This window comes from Onychostruthus taczanowskii, unplaced genomic scaffold (assembly GCF_017590055.1).
Source record: "Onychostruthus taczanowskii isolate IOZ18803 unplaced genomic scaffold, ASM1759005v1 scaffold33, whole genome shotgun sequence".
NCBI classification, from domain to species: domain Eukaryota; kingdom Metazoa; phylum Chordata; class Aves; order Passeriformes; family Passeridae; genus Onychostruthus; species Onychostruthus taczanowskii.
In genome coordinates this window covers 7619505-7635318 of record NW_024500683.1, presented here as the reverse complement: position 1 = coordinate 7635318, position 15814 = coordinate 7619505, and the positions used below count along the sequence as shown (strand labels likewise).

At 36.6% G+C, this 15814-nt stretch overlaps 1 protein-coding gene across 2 annotated transcripts in view; it reads right to left on the bottom strand.

Annotated features, from left to right (window-relative positions):
* Window positions 1–1721: 1721 nt before the first annotated feature.
* The window catches only part of COL21A1 (collagen type XXI alpha 1 chain), a 66015-nt gene continuing 51922 nt past the window's right edge, over window positions 1722–15814 (bottom strand). For both annotated transcript variants that reach the window (XM_041410631.1, XM_041410632.1), the window contains 10 exons: window positions 15145–15198; window positions 14588–14659; window positions 11276–11311; window positions 10573–10617; window positions 8480–8512; window positions 5538–5684; window positions 5400–5454; window positions 4908–5108; window positions 3821–3898; window positions 1722–3090 (listed from right to left, as the gene is read on the bottom strand). In XM_041410631.1, the coding sequence (XP_041266565.1) occupies window positions 2903–3090; window positions 3821–3898; window positions 4908–5108; window positions 5400–5454; window positions 5538–5684; window positions 8480–8512; window positions 10573–10617; window positions 11276–11311; window positions 14588–14659; window positions 15145–15198 (909 nt within the window). In that variant the 3' untranslated portion in view covers window positions 1722–2902. The remainder of the gene's footprint in view (window positions 3091–3820; window positions 3899–4907; window positions 5109–5399; window positions 5455–5537; window positions 5685–8479; window positions 8513–10572; window positions 10618–11275; window positions 11312–14587; window positions 14660–15144; window positions 15199–15814) is intronic.

Below are 15814 nucleotides of genomic sequence, written 5' to 3'. Positions count from 1 at the left end.
ATACCATTTGTTTAACCTCTTACTGTAGGATCAAATTAAGATCTGGAAATATATTCATATACTCAGTTAAAAGATCCAATCAAGATACAATCTTGGACACACCTACACTGCTGTATAATCCCACTATATCCAATGAAGTCAGGAAATTGAATGATTATGAAGTCTGTTAAATTCTGGCTTGATAAAATCTTTTAAGGAGCTATAATTGAAATCACAGGTTCTTACGCTATAACATATGCATTTCACTGGGATGCAAGTTACTTCCTATAGAGCTCCTGGGCATTTAATAATGTAGAATTACATTTCCAAAGTGACTTCATGTATTTAAGCATTTGCTAAAAGGCACCTGCACAGACTGGATGGCTAGCATGTCTTCTGGAAAATACCAGCTTGTCAAAACCAAATCCCGTTTTGTAGAAATGCCACAGTTTCACAGACTCAAATTCAGAGCAAAATACCAAAGATCCAGCAGCACTAAAGCTCAAAGCATCCAAACAACTCAGGAATGTAGGCAATCAAATAGATTCAGCAACAAATCTCCCCCTTTTGCAGATCAAGGCTTTGAATTTGGTTTTACATTCAGTGAAGCCTCCTAATTATTTAGTTTACTAACTCAGTCTTTCTTACCATATTATTACACAAAATGAAATGGGTCCAACATGAGATTTTGTTTTATAGCTGTAGCTAGCTTAGATTGTACTCTTTGAGCAGCACTGTAAAGAAATACTCATGCTAGGCCAGACTGAGCTACTTTAGACACCAGAAGGAGCAGAAGATAAGTAACTATCTCTTTTATTTGCATGGAAAAAAAAAATTAAGGCAAATGTTCCTTAGCAGCCTGACAAGATGACAGCCAGAAGACCAAACACCCCAAGTGTATGCATATCAGTGCACACAGCCTGGGGAACAAACAGGAGGAACTGGAGCACACTGAAGGTTAGTATTAGAAAAAATGTTTTAAATTTCAGAAGAGAAAATTTCAGCTCACTCAGACCTAAATTGGGAAGGATTTTATGGGATGCTTCCATGAATGATAAAGGAGCTAGCACATGCTAGGAGTTTTTCTAAAATTCTCTTCCTGGAAGCACAAAAATAGTTCATCTCCTTTAAAGACAGAGAAGTAGGCAGAGCAAGAGACCACCTTGGCTTAACTGTGAGCTTCCGAGTCTGTTGAAAAGAGAAGCATTCCAGAGTTGGAAAAGCAGACAAACACCTGTCAAGAACTGTAAGGGCACTGCTACAGTTCACAGAAATGCAGACAGAAAACCAAAGCTGAGCTCAAAAAGAAATTGGTCATACACATAAAAAACTACAAGAGAGGTCCAATTAATAGATGCAAACTGGAAATTACTCATAGATCCTCAGTCACTCACTCAGAAACAATCCCCCAGTAGGACTAATGGGGTGACAAAACCACCACTACTTTTAAAATTTAAGCTTGATATATGTGCTAATTTGATCAAATGAAATAATAAACAAAGCTACCAATCCGACTGGCTGAAAATTAATAGGATTTTTCGACAATTAGGGAACTCTGGCCTTTGCTTGTATTCACTGTAGTCAGAGGTCCTTCTGACTTGTGCTTGTTTGGTTGGTCATGGTTTTGCCTCCTCTCAGACTCATAATTCACTCAACCATACATCTTATTGAAAAGTGTGTCTTTTATTTACCTTGAATGTAAATCATATTAACAGTCTCTGATAGCAGGACAACAGAAAAATAACAAATTAGAAAAAGTGACTTGTGAAGCACGGGTTAACTTAATACAGGACTCTGCCTTAATTTAAGAAATGGATTTTAAATTCTCATGGGAACTGTGCCTTTGCTTTTTATGTAAAAGCAAGCAATAAACTTCATTAGCAAAGCATACAATGGAAATTACACACAGCTGGCTTAAAATGAAAAGGAAAACAGCACAACAAACATTGCAGCTGGTCAGCCACCAGTTAGACCTTTTTCCTTGTAAACCTGCTTCTTCAATTTGACAACGCAGTCCTTGAGCAGAAACAGCAAAGAATATATAACTTGTTACTTCATTACACAGAACTGTTACATTGGGGTTGTGCAAACATTTTAAAATCCTTAATTTTGTCAAATCATAGCTAAAGCCAGCTATGTCAGGTTTTTGCTCTTTTTTATTTTTAATGCTATTTTCATATGGGTTGAATCACCCATATGGAAACTTTTGACATTTAGTAGTTGACAGTACCATCTTCAATAAAACCTTGGCCCTTGAACCTGTAGTTCTACCCTTGCGTTTCACCTCAGTTTTAAGCAGAGTTGCATGGGAAAACAGGTGGCATTTCTCCTGTGATGAGTCCAAATATCTGTCTTAATTCATAAAAATCTGATAACATGCTTTCACTCACGTCTGGAGCAATGACATATGAAATGTAAATAAGGCAATGAAATTTGCACACATATGAAGTCAAAGCCAGCCATATTCTTTCAAAATCAAATATTGTGTAAGTTGGCTGCATGTGAAAAATTTCACAGTTATTTATACCTGACCAATGCCATTTAAGACCTAATTCTGCTCCCAGTGGTGTTTCCAGCAATTTTGCAAAGGACTTTCTTTGGTAAAAGGAGGTAAAAGGAGAATGATAAGATGCTTAAATACTAAATACCAAATATTACAGGTAATTTTATTTCTATTAAAACTTATAATCTCTTTAAAAACACTTGAGATTCAACCAGTGCAAGGTATGAAAAAAAGTTCTGGAGTTTTGGTGTTTCTTGTCTAAAGGAATGTATAACCTTTGAGATCATTATTTATAATGCTTTTAATGTCAGAGGTACTTTTGTTCCTTCGTAGGGGATTATTGCTGGTCACCTTCCTGAGATTTGAAAGACCATGAAAGATAAGCACCATAACTATTCCTCTAAATTATCATATCACAAATTAATAATTTGGTCCTTTTCTAAATGGATCTCTCCCCACAATTACACTAAAACACAGTGATGGGTCACAAATTCCAGGGGGTCCAACTGGTCCTGGCATTCCTGGAGTGCCACGATCTCCATCTTTACCAGGCTGCCCACGCTCTCCAGGACGTCCTTCCTTACTCATGCCTGGTGGACCTTCAGGGCCTTAATAACACACATGCAATAAATAAATAAATGCATTACTATTAAAATGAAAAAGAACAAGTATGAACCCACAACACCCCGCTCTTTGGTGAAGTATGCAGAAAAAGAAAACTTCATTTCCTGAAAAAGACACTTCTTGTCACAAACTACTTATATATTTATATAAACAACATTATATCTTATAATGATTTTTTTAAATCACGTGGAAAACACTTTAAATAAAGATAGCTTTTAAAGGAGAATATGAAAATCTGCTTTAGTACACTATTCTACTTTATCATATAATCTGGAACGACCATGGCAAGAATCTATTTGTTTCTCTGGCTTTGGATGGGGCCCTAATACATCTTCTATTTGCCCAACTTTACATTTTATATGCATACACTAATGTTATGAAGAATATTTTCCCTCATTAAGCAATGCTTAAAAGTCAAATGATCATATCAGGACTCAGTGATCATATGATCATATCAGGCTCCAGGATCCATCTATCAAGAAACAGCAGTCTCAGACAGCAATCTCTTACAGGACCTGTCTTTTATTAAATAATGTATTATATGGCAATTTATAAGGTAAATGCAAGTGACAGGCATTACCCTAAAATATATTTGGTAAGTAAGAAGTGTAACAAGTATGTAAGTTTTTCCAAATTACATCAACATTTTTTCTAAACCACACTTAAAAAAATTATTAGCATGCACTGAATATGCACAACTGAACCATCCCTCACCTGGAGGTCCTGGGGGGCCTTGGATCCCAGGAACACCAACTCCTTGGTTGCCTTTTGCACCATTCTTCCCTGGCAGCCCTGTGAATTAGCAAACACATGCATATCTTTGCACATCATTTTCATCCATTGAAGTCAGAAATCAGCATTTGATAATATTTATTGAATTAAATATATAATCTTTCAAAGGCAAATTCTCCTGTTGGAGATTAAATAAAAGTACTACAGGCAAATTATCATCACATACATCATTAATTTGGTGTGCTAGGTCACAGGTAGCAAGTCACAAAGAAAGTAAATATTTATCAACCATTTGTCTGCTTACCATTGGCATATTACTAGCTGGCTGTTATTTCATACAGCTTTCCTGATTATTTTGATGCTACCAGTTACCAAATTATAGACTCCACCCAGTCCCTTGCTCTAGTTCCAGACTATATGCATACTTAACATGATGTCTGCAAATACATCACAGAAATCAACTGGAATGCTTGGACAGCTGAGTTACCTGAAAGCATAAACCTTAGCCTGCCTAAAAAGAATCCAGAATGTTTATAAAGAAAGGAGCAAAAATTCTTTTGAGATAAAGAGAACAAAAGGACAAAAAGTCAGGAAAGCAAAGGAAGTACGAAAGTTGTTGGATGTCAAAAATCAGCACAGCTAGTAAGTAGCCAGTGAAAAAATACTGTTTCCTAAAAAAGCAGAAAGAAACGAGTTTGGAAGAAAAGAAATCAGAAGACATGGAAATACTTTGAAATTTATGTCTACGCATATTTGAGCTAAAAAAAAATCTAAATGCAGGTAAAAACATTTACATGAGACGAAGAACTCTCTAAAAAGATCAGAACAGAGTTTATAGTAGACTGTAGTAGAACTGAACAATAACTATCTGGCTGTGTTCTTGTATTCTGTCTCCTGTCACGTGTTCCCTGAAGGTGGTAAAACATCCACACTGCTCCATGGTCACAATTCCATTCAGCCAAGCAAGCCAGCTATTCTCTTACTAAACCCCGCATTAATCCCATCCAAAACCAGAAGCAGAAACCCAAGGCATAAAGGCCTTTAGCACCGTGCCACACACACACTGTACCTCTTGTCCCACGAGCCCCAGGGCGACCTGGCATGCCCATCAGCCCTGGAACGCCATCATTCCCTGGTAAACCAGGAAAGCCTCTTGGGCCTTCAGGGCCTCTTGGACCTGGTGGCCCTGGAAGTCCTGGGGGAGCACTTTGGGACTGACAATGGTTACAGTTTTGTAGTCTTCCACTCTGGAGAATGGCAGGCAACTGGGCTGGGAGAATTCAAACAAAAAATTGCTTCAAGTGCTGCAACAACAGAAGTATTGCCCCCCAACCACTAATACAAAATCAGTTCCCTCTCTCAAGAAAATATAATTATATTAGGAAACAAGATGGTAAAGTATGGAGCCTGTGATGTGGAATTATACCTCCACACGTGTAGGAAAGCAACGAATAAATTGGCAGTATGGAACGTGCTTTCAAAAAAGTGTTTCTGTAATTATCAGGAAACTTCTTTAAAACTTCAAACAAGGAAACAACAGCAAAGAAGCTTTCCAACTTACTTCTCAGTACATCTGAACACACCTGTCGAATAAACTCTTCTGAAAATTCTCGTGCCTGAATTGAACAGAGAACAGAGCATGCAATTCTTTCTGGTTTTTAAGGTATCCAAAATGAGAAGTTTGAAATCCTGTACATACAGGTTTTCCATCTGATCCAGGTGGTCCTGGGGGTCCTCTATCTCCTGGCTGACCTCTGAGGCCAGGAGGTCCAATCAAACCCTGGACACCAGATTCTCCTTTTTGTCCACTGATGCCTTGAATGCCTGGATCTCCTTTTGCACCCTTCTGGATTGAAAAAATCAATGAAAAGCCAATTTTATGTTCACAGATCATTTGGAAGGTAGGTAGTACCAAACAAACATATTCTAAGAAATCTTTATTGAAGTTTTTCATCAAATTAATGTGATGCCAATGAAAATTAACTTGATATTAATGAGATCTATTCTACTAAAATGTATTGAAGTTTTCAGATTCCTTAGTAGCTGTTTCAGATTAAATTACCAAAGAGAACTAGAAATAAATGAGCTTTTCTTAACTTTCAGGACCCATGTTACTATTCATTATTAACACATGGAAGGAAGGGTTTTATTCACTTTTTCCTCAGAATCAGAAAATTTTTTATAGTATGTTTTTCTGGCCTTAGAAGGACAGAAAAATTGGATGTGAAATTCTGGCACCACTAAAGTTCTTGGAAACTTACAATAATAATCACACCTTTTACCTTATATCTGCAGTGTATAAGACAAAGGAAAAATAATTTTATTTCAGTTAGGGAATATTTTTTGCTCCTTTTTTTCCATCTGATTGATAGTAAGTGTAGTCTGTTTGCTTCAATGGAAAAGGTAAAAAATGCTGAAAAATATTTTGATGTATCTTCACCAAAGCAATGGTTCCATGTATGGAATTACCTACTGGAATAGTTCATGTGGAACTCTTTCCCTGCTCTGGAGCCAACAAAACATCAGTATGTGCCCAAGATTAAAGTCGGTATACTACGCTTGCTCCCTTATGAACTTTTTCCTCCCTTGTTTGCACAGTTTCTGCATAACATTATCAGTTGCTGAAAAATTTTCTTTCTCCACATCCAACTATTTTAGATGGAACTGTGAGAATGCAACTATTATATATGACAAACGTATTGAAGCAACTAATAGAAGTTTAAGAAATACTCATGCATATGGTCTCAACAGGATTCCACTGAATTTTAAATTATGGTATTTACATTACTTTGTAACATCTTCTATATTACTTATCAAGATTCTTCACATCAGAAACTTCAAAGTTTCCTGGCTTGGTCTATGTTAGTAACAATGCCCAGAATTCTCTACATGAATTGGGAACTACAGGGTAACAAGCTTTAAATTCAATGTCAGATTAACCAGTTTTATGAGCTAGGCTGTAAAATCAGACAGGTTCTTAAAGAAACAGAGAAATGAGACAAAATGTGACAGATGTCAGTCAAGTGCCTAAGATTACTGCTGGAAGGGTGGCCAGTTCAGAGGCATGACCTGAACAGCTGTCCATACCTTTAAAAGTCATGCATTAATTCAGATACAACTTCTTCCAAAGTTGTAGTTGTAATTAATTTTCTTGATATTGTCATCTTGAATGTTGTGGTCAACAGAGAAAGGATCCTCTTAGCTACCTCATGTAGATTTGTACTTGCTCATTTCTAGTACATAATTGCAAGGTGTTTTTTGCATTTAAACAGTCAGCGAGGATCAGAGATAAGCACACGGTGCTTATGTAGCTACCTGTGGCTATACCAGAAACTATACGTGTTGAGATCTGAAATCATGTTGGGCGTATAGCTAGGAGAGGTTTTCTTTTGGTTCTTTTTTTAATTTTAATTCCTTTTACCTCTATGGACTATATTTACATAAAAGACTTGCAAGCTGAGGTATCTGAACTAAATGTTAGAGGGACTAGAAGGCATTAAGAACCAGAGAATACTGAGGAAATAGCATCTACTGTAGAACAACATTAGAGGCAAGAAGCCAGCATAAAAACACCAGGAGAAAATGCTGGAAGCATCAGCAGAACTGCCTGAAGAACTTGCCAAGAAACAACTGAAACTGTAAGGGGGAACATTTTCCGCAGTAAATCTTGGTGTTTTAATGGTCAGCTACATCCATGTGAGGCCTTGTTTGCTGACCCTTGCTATTGCAGAGAAAGGAAAACAGCTCAGTGCGTGCTGAGACTTACAGGCTGAAGAAACTTATTAGAAATCAGAGTCTAACAAAACCCATACTTTATAGAAACGGAAAATAAACTAATTTTGTAGGTTTGGTAAGTAAACACAATGACATTGTTATAGCTTAATACATAGTAAGAAATTATTTAAATGAATTTCCAGTAGAAATATTTTATTGCCATGTTTTACAATACTTAAGGAGATAAATTCAATAGCATACAAGGAATCTTTTACCAGTTTTGGCAATAATTTAGTAAAACACCTATAAGCCAAACCACAAATGAAGAATTTCCTAGAATCACAGAAGCATATGAAACAACTTATATATTAAAATGGATAAAATAATTTCATCAGAATGGAACTTCCAACTAATGTATCCAGCTATTGATATACAACAATGCCTAAAGGAAAAAGGTTGAACAAACAAGATCTAAATAAATTTGAAGAAGAATTTGATTAATGGGAAAGTGTATACTCTGATTTTACAAAATATTGAAATAAATAAATAATAGCCAAGAAAATTAATATTTTACATACCAATTTTACATACATACAATATTTTACATACCAAACAACATGCAACACAATTATTCTTTCTATAGTTATTTTCTTTGGGTACTTCCTGTATTCAACCAATCCTTTCTTTTTTGTTGGCTGGTTTCTTGGCTTTTCAATTCTCTTAAAGTATATGTTTGGCTTTAATAATTTTTAATGACATGTATATCTCATTCTGTCTCTTTGGAACTAATACTTCTTTGATATTTTTCAATTTCTCTCAGACATGTGAAGTAAGTAAGACTAAATACACATTTTACAGATCACCTAACTTGCAGAAACAAATGGAATAACTTTGTAACATTATATTTATCATTGCAAAAATACATACCTCTCCTCGTTCACCCCTCAATCCTTCTACTCCCTTTAAAAAACAAGATGAAAAAGAAATTTGAAATGCAGGTTGAGCCAAATTACTTGGAATCAAAAATTAATATTTTTTATCCTTTGTTTTCAGTAATCAATCACAAATGGTAATTTGTAAAGATTCTCTGATTGTTATAGTACAAAAAACAAAACTGCATATAATTATGAAAAATTTATATCAGGGTGAATGAACAGTTCAGTATTACCTTTAATATCATGTACCTAGAAGATAAGTTGGGAATATATCACACATATTATAAACATATCAACATAATATAGATTTCAGAGACAAAAGCTTATTCACTTTACAAAAGAAATAGCATATGTCCTAGTGGAAGTAAACTCCTGATTCAAACTGTTTAATACCATCTTACTAGGCAGAAATTAATTTCAGTGCCTTAGAAATATAGACTCCATGGTAAGGCAGATTTTGCATGCTAGCGAATTATTTTGGTGCCATTTCTGCCAAGTGATTCAATGGCATTAGTGACCATTACGTCCCACGGCAAGATGGCAGTTCACTTTTCTGATTCACTCTTGTGGACAAGGAAATATGTATTGTGCCATGGAGTCCTGAGAATTCTTGGAAAGGTCTTGTGTTGTCTACTAAAGGACTGATTTTTTTGGTTCCTGACCAAACCAGATAAGCACGGGAAACAATTTTAGACTTAGTCTGTATTATTATTTCAGCTTTCTCCAAAAAGAAAGAAAGCAAGCAACAGCAATTCAGTTGCATCATTCTATCTGGGAAAAAAAGTTTTCTTTCACTATCACTTTATTTTCCCTTATGACTAAAATAATAAAGATATTTAAAAATTGTCCATTATTTGCAAAAAAAAAAAATTAAACAGAAAGTTTAAATTGTAAAATGTCAGTCTAGGACATTATATTTGGTTTAGTCAATGACTCATCTTTTAGTTTAAACTAAAAAGTATTTCGTTATTGAAAAATGTGGTCAGGTTTAATAATGAACTATTTTCATCCTACATATCTCTGAGAGTGTTAACTAACATGCAGTCTAGATCTCCTGCCCGGAATCCCTGGGAATCGGGTCCATCTGGCTAGACGGGCAGCTGTGTCAATGGCGTCATTCTGAAAAAAGCAACTGTGGCTTCCTTCCAAGTCTAGTTTTAGATACCTACCTCTAAAAAATACTTCTTTGTTTAGACATGACATAGATTATGCAGTTAACAAGTATTTATAAATACTAACAGCTATTTTCTGTGGAATAACAAGATCGCCAACTATGACACAATCAGAATACACTGGCCTAGAGTTAAAGAGAAACAAATGGATCTCACTGGTTTACAGCTGAAACAGGAAACATCTGTAATTTATGAGCACAGAAGATGTCAATAATGACTCCCAGTATAGTCTAGGAGGTAATGAACTGTATGAAAGTGTAGCATGGTGCATGCAAAATCTTAACATCTCAACTATCACTCTTATAACCTTTACACAAAAGCCACTATTTGCCATTACCTGCATTTTATATGACTTATAACTATTTTATAAAAATATTCTATAATTAAGGCTTTGCTGCAATAATAAAAGAAATGCACTTATGGTCTGTTTCTCAAGACATCCTATCACAGAACACAGAAAGATGTAGGTTGGAAGTGACCTCCTTGGATTCAACTTCCTTGGCAGAACAGATGCAGCTTGATCAACTCAACACACTGTCCAGACAGGTTTTGCCACAAAATCTGTGAGCAACCTGCTCTAGTGTTTGACCACCCTCAAAGCAAAATGTTTTTCCTGTATATCAAGTTCCTGTGTTCCAATTCATGTGCATTTCCTCTCATCCTTCAAGCGTGCACAGCTGAGACAAGTGTTGCTCCATCTCCTCTTTATGTGTTATATTTGTTATTTTAAAAATACTAAGAGTGTTTAAGGGGCAAATTTATATCATGATGTTATCATGTTGCATATAAATGCATTTCACCTGATGCAAAGACCTATATATGATGGAAGAAGTGTTAAAAAACAAATATGAATCATGGCCTTAAACTAGGATCACTATGGCTCTCTTGAAATGGATCATTGTTTTAACAGTACCTGTAAGCCTGGATTTCCTTGTCTTCCTTTTTCTCCTTTCAGTCCCTTCAGAAAAGAAGCACATTTATAAAAACATAAATTTATCTGGCACATGTAATTAAACTATCAAAAAAATAACACAAGGAGCTAAATACTAAAAACGCATTCTAAACCAGGACAAATCAATCTGAAAAGTTACTCTTCAAAGAGATCAGAGCACAAACTGTGAAGAATAAAATTTCTACCCTGAACACAGAGGAACCAAGCCAGGATCCAGGTAATGACAGAATACTCTTCTTTTCCTTGTAGGTATTTCCATAATGTTAAATAGCAAGGAGAAAAATCCCACATGCTAATAGTAAAGGAGGTAGGCAGAGGCCAGGTGGAGTTACTTTGCTGTGTTTCTGTGATCCTGCAGTGCCCTGCAGGCAGGGACAGAGCACATCTGTGACAGTCCTGGGTGGTGCCCCAGGCCCCTGGGGCAGTGGCACAACCTGCACCTTGTGCCTGCACCACTGCTAAGAGCACACAGCTCTGCACCAAATGCCAACAGCCTGCTCAGGCCCCCAGAAATGCAGAAGATTTCCTTGAAGGAGAGTTACTGCTGCTATTCAAGTTACCCTTCTGTGGAATTTAATCTTAAGAAAACCCCATCTGAATTAATACCTAAGACTCATGTAAATAGCAATGCCAGATGTTTTCTTTAGAAACAAAATTGATATACCTGGATACCAGTGTCACCTTGGTTTCCTTTCTCTCCCTGTAAAATATTAGAAGAAAGGTTTCCATTTAAACATGAGTCACCTCTAAAACATGTCATCTGTGCTTTAATTTAACACAGCAATTACAAGAGGAACAGCTATCTTTTTCTTATACTGAAAGAAAACAAATCACTTTATCCTCAGGTACACAAAAAAAGTCCAGAAAGCTATACTAAGAAAGGACTTTGTCATTAAAACAACTATCAAAAAGAGAGTGGATGGATGCTCATATAACAAGTAAAAAATTAAAAAAACAAAGTGGATGCTTGCATACCAAGTAAAAAAATTTAAAAATACAACATAATGAGATGGCAAGTCCTGCAGGATTTTATCCACTCAGTGTATGGGAGTGGAGAGGATGTAGGCAAGAAGGGAAGCATTGTTTCTTATGGGTTAAATTTTAGCTGAATGCACCACTGCATGCATAAGTTATGCAAAACAAACAAGAAAAAATATTTTTTCACCACAAACACCTCTATATTTAAATTAAATCAAAATATTGAAGGACTAAGCTCCATTTCCACCCACTTGTTTTGCCTCAAAATGTTTCAAGTAAATAATAATGGGGAGATTGGCAATCAGATGGTGAAATGGCACTTAGAAGTCAGGTATGTAGTTTTATCAACTTGTCTGAACACCATCTAATTGACACTGGAGAGAAACAAGCAATGCATGAAAATTATTTATTCCAATTAACAACAGAGGTATAAAATATGTACTCCAAAAATGTGGCCATCTCTTTTCATTAATTTAAAAGGAAACTTAAAGTTATGGAGGGTGGCTCTTACTCTAACTCTGACATCTTATGTTTAAATAGACATAAAGCAAAATGGTGAACCATGAACATAGCAAGTCCTGAAACAAAAGCCAGATCTATAGGGGGGATGCAAAACTGCATTTAATAAAGAAAATAATTAGAATGGAGATTTTTGGGTCTCTTTTGTCAGATTTCTTGTAAGAGCCAAAACTTTGTGTGTTTGTTAGGGGTTTTTTTAGGGTGGGAGGTGGGAGGTGGGGAATAAAATAAATATTTAGTTAAATGTAAACAGTAGTGAAAAGGAGATTTTTGCCACGGCAGATATTTACCTGACTGAAAATCCCAGAACATAAGAAGACATTTATGCCAACTGTAGTATTTTGTTGTATTGTACTTGAACGTAAAATACTCAGTTGTTTCAAGTTTTAAAATCATCTATAGCTGAAAGGCTTCACTTTTACTGTCAGATCCCGTCCCGTTTGTGTCTGTATATAAACTGCCAGCGTCATGCCCAAACTATGCTTTTCTTCCTAAATAATTCCAGTTTGTCACTGGACTTGTAATTCCAGCTAACTTGCATTTTCATATAAAATAAATGACCTTTTCAAAGGTTTCTTCAGTTTAAAATTTAGAGAAATGTCACAAATTTTAACAAAATCATCTTTCATAAAATATTATTGTCTTAGTACATGTGCCTTACATAACCCCTAGATATTGAATTGAATATATAGTGACAGTGAAACACATTCAGCTATTATGACACTGACTCCATGCTCTCATCAATGTAAGACATGTCCATTTATGTGTCTACTGACATGGGAAGTACTCTAGTATATGTAAGACATACATATGAGGCTGGCATATATGACACTGGACATACAAGAAATGTGTGCCTTCTGCAGCAGAAGATGAAATCTCTTGGAATACTTTGGATTTGGATATGGGATTTTTATAAAACTTTAATTACAACACCACCATTCTATCTTACTGTCTCTTTACCCTTCAATCTTTCTCTTCTTATGAAAGTGAGATGCTTGATTTAATTATATTTCTCTAATGCCCTATTGGGTCTGGCTGAGAAGGAGTTCATTTCGTCCATAGCAGCCCTCATAGTGCTGTGCTTTGCAATGGTGGCCAGAATGGTGTTGATAACACACCAGTGCTTTGGGTATTGCTGAGCAGAGCTCCCTGCAATATCAAGGCTCTCTCTCCAAATCCCCACCTTTTCCTGTAAGCTATGGCCAGGCAAGATCTTGGGTGGAGACACAAATTCAGGCTAGGTGAAGAATGGATTGAGAGCAGCCCTGCAGAGAAGGACTTGTTCACATTGATAGATGAGAAACTTAACATGACCTGGCAATGTGCACTTCCAGCCCAGAAAGCCAACTGCATTCTGGGCTGCATCAAAAGCAGTGTGGCCAGGAGGGCAAGGGATGTGATTGTCCCCCTCCACTCCACTCTCCTGAGACTCCACCTGTGTCCAGCTCCAGCGCCCCCAACACAAGAAGGACATGGATCTGTTGGATCAAGTCCAGAAGAGGGCCATGAAGATGATTAGACAGGTGGAGCATCCCTCTCACGAAGACAGACAGAGAGCTGGGGTTGTTCGGCCCAGAGAACAGAAAGTTCTGGAGAGACCTTAGAGCACCTACAAGGGGCTTAGAAGAGAGCTGGAGAGGTACTTTTCACAAGGGGCTGTAATGCCAGGACAAGAGCGAATGGCTTCAAACTGAAACTAGCTTTACTAGGAAGAAGTTTCTTATTTTGAAGGTGGTGAGGCACTGAGACAGGCTGCTCAGAGAAGGTGTGGATACCTCCTCCCTGTAAGTGTTCAAGGCCAGGTTGGACGGGGCTTTGAGCCACTGTGTCTAGCGGAAGGAAGTGTCCCTGCCCACGACATGGGGGTTGGAACTAGATCATCTTTAAGACACAACCATTCAATGACATAGCCAGGACAGATGACCTAAACTGAAAGGGATATTCCATACCATAATTAGTCTGCTCAGCGATAAAAGCTAAAGGAAAGGGGAAGGAGAGGAAGTTTCATTATTGTGACATTTGTCTTCCAAATCTCTATATGTACTGAAGTGCTCCTTCCTGAGAATGCGCAGGACAACACATGCTGACAGGAAGCAGAGAAGAAATATTTCGGTTTACTTTGCTTCCACACATGGCCTTTCCTTTTGCTTTACTAAACTGCCTTTATCTTACCCCATGAACTTTCTCCCATCTTATTTTCTTGATTTTTTTCCCTGCCCTGCTTAAGAAGGGAGTGATGGAGCAGCTTGGTGGGCACCTGGCATTCATCCAAGGCCAACTCCCCACAAATGCCTTCACATCAAGGGCTTTATCACAAGACAATTTTCAGGATGGACGTATTATTGTTTTAAATGTGTCCAACTGTTATCTAATAATAATGATATATTTAGAGAAAGGATTTTGTAAAATAATGATCACTTATAAAAAAAGCACTTCCAAAAAAGGTGCAATTAATGTAAAAGTGGAAAAAAATACCTACCTTTAATCCCTGGGTACCAGGAATGCCTGGGTAGCCTGGTTCACCTGGAGCCCCTGGTACTCCTAGATCACCCTGAGTAATACAATAGCTTTGTGTCAGTGATATGCTGTGTGTAAAAACACACATTGGATGTTTCTCAAGGCCACATGATACACTTTGGCTATGACATTTTGGAATTTTACAACTGAAGATGACTGAAATGTCTGAAGGATTTTTAAAGGGATGGTAAATATAGAGAAGTCACATTCAATATCTACTTTTATTGTCTTTTAATACAGTTGATGTTTCAAAATTACATAAAAAATACTACCTCAAGTAACAACAATGTATGCAGGTTTGAACTTAATGAACATCTGATTTTTGACAGCCTACACAAATCTAGTATAAAATTAGTAAAAGTCACCAAATAGATTCTGATGCAATGTGATGTTAACTAATGTTTTACTGTAAAACAAACTGCCTTATAATTAAACAGGGGAAATAATGGAAAATTAGTAAATCATGAAGAAGTAAATGAATCCCTTCTTTAACTAGAACACTCCCAGAATCATATTTACCTTGGCTCCTGATGATCCTGGTTTCCCCTGTATTCCTGGTTCACCTTTATCACCCTGCATAACAATGTGGTGGACACATCATGATGTTTTGTCACATGTGGTATGACTAGCAAACAAACAGACACTGTTGAGAAACTGACACTTAAAAATGGGCCCAGGTAGTGACTGAAAGGCTGAAGTTCTTCTCCATTACAGGCAGCCTGAAGGTTCAACTTTCTCTCAGGAAAGATGAGATACTGATGACAAAAGCCGATCTGCCAGCTTCTGCGCACCTGTCCCATCTCCACCTGCCTCACACAGTCACACCAAGTTTGTGTGTACTGACCGCATATTTCCATCATCTTATTTAATTGTCTAAGTCAAAATACTTATTTATGTCTTGGCTTTTATCACAGCCTATGGAATTAGACATATATTCAGCACGAGGATTTGCATTAAATCTAAGAATTATTGACTACATCATGATGGACTTCTGTAAGAATGAGCTTACTAAGAACAATTCTCTAAGAAACAGCTTATATTCTAAGTGAGATAAATATACAAAATAAAAGCATTTTTCACAGACAAAAATAAAGCTAATTAATTTTTAGTTGTATCATAGGTATTCAACCTTCTTGACCACAGAAAACATTAATACTTAAAGAAATGCTACTGTCAGTATACAATTATA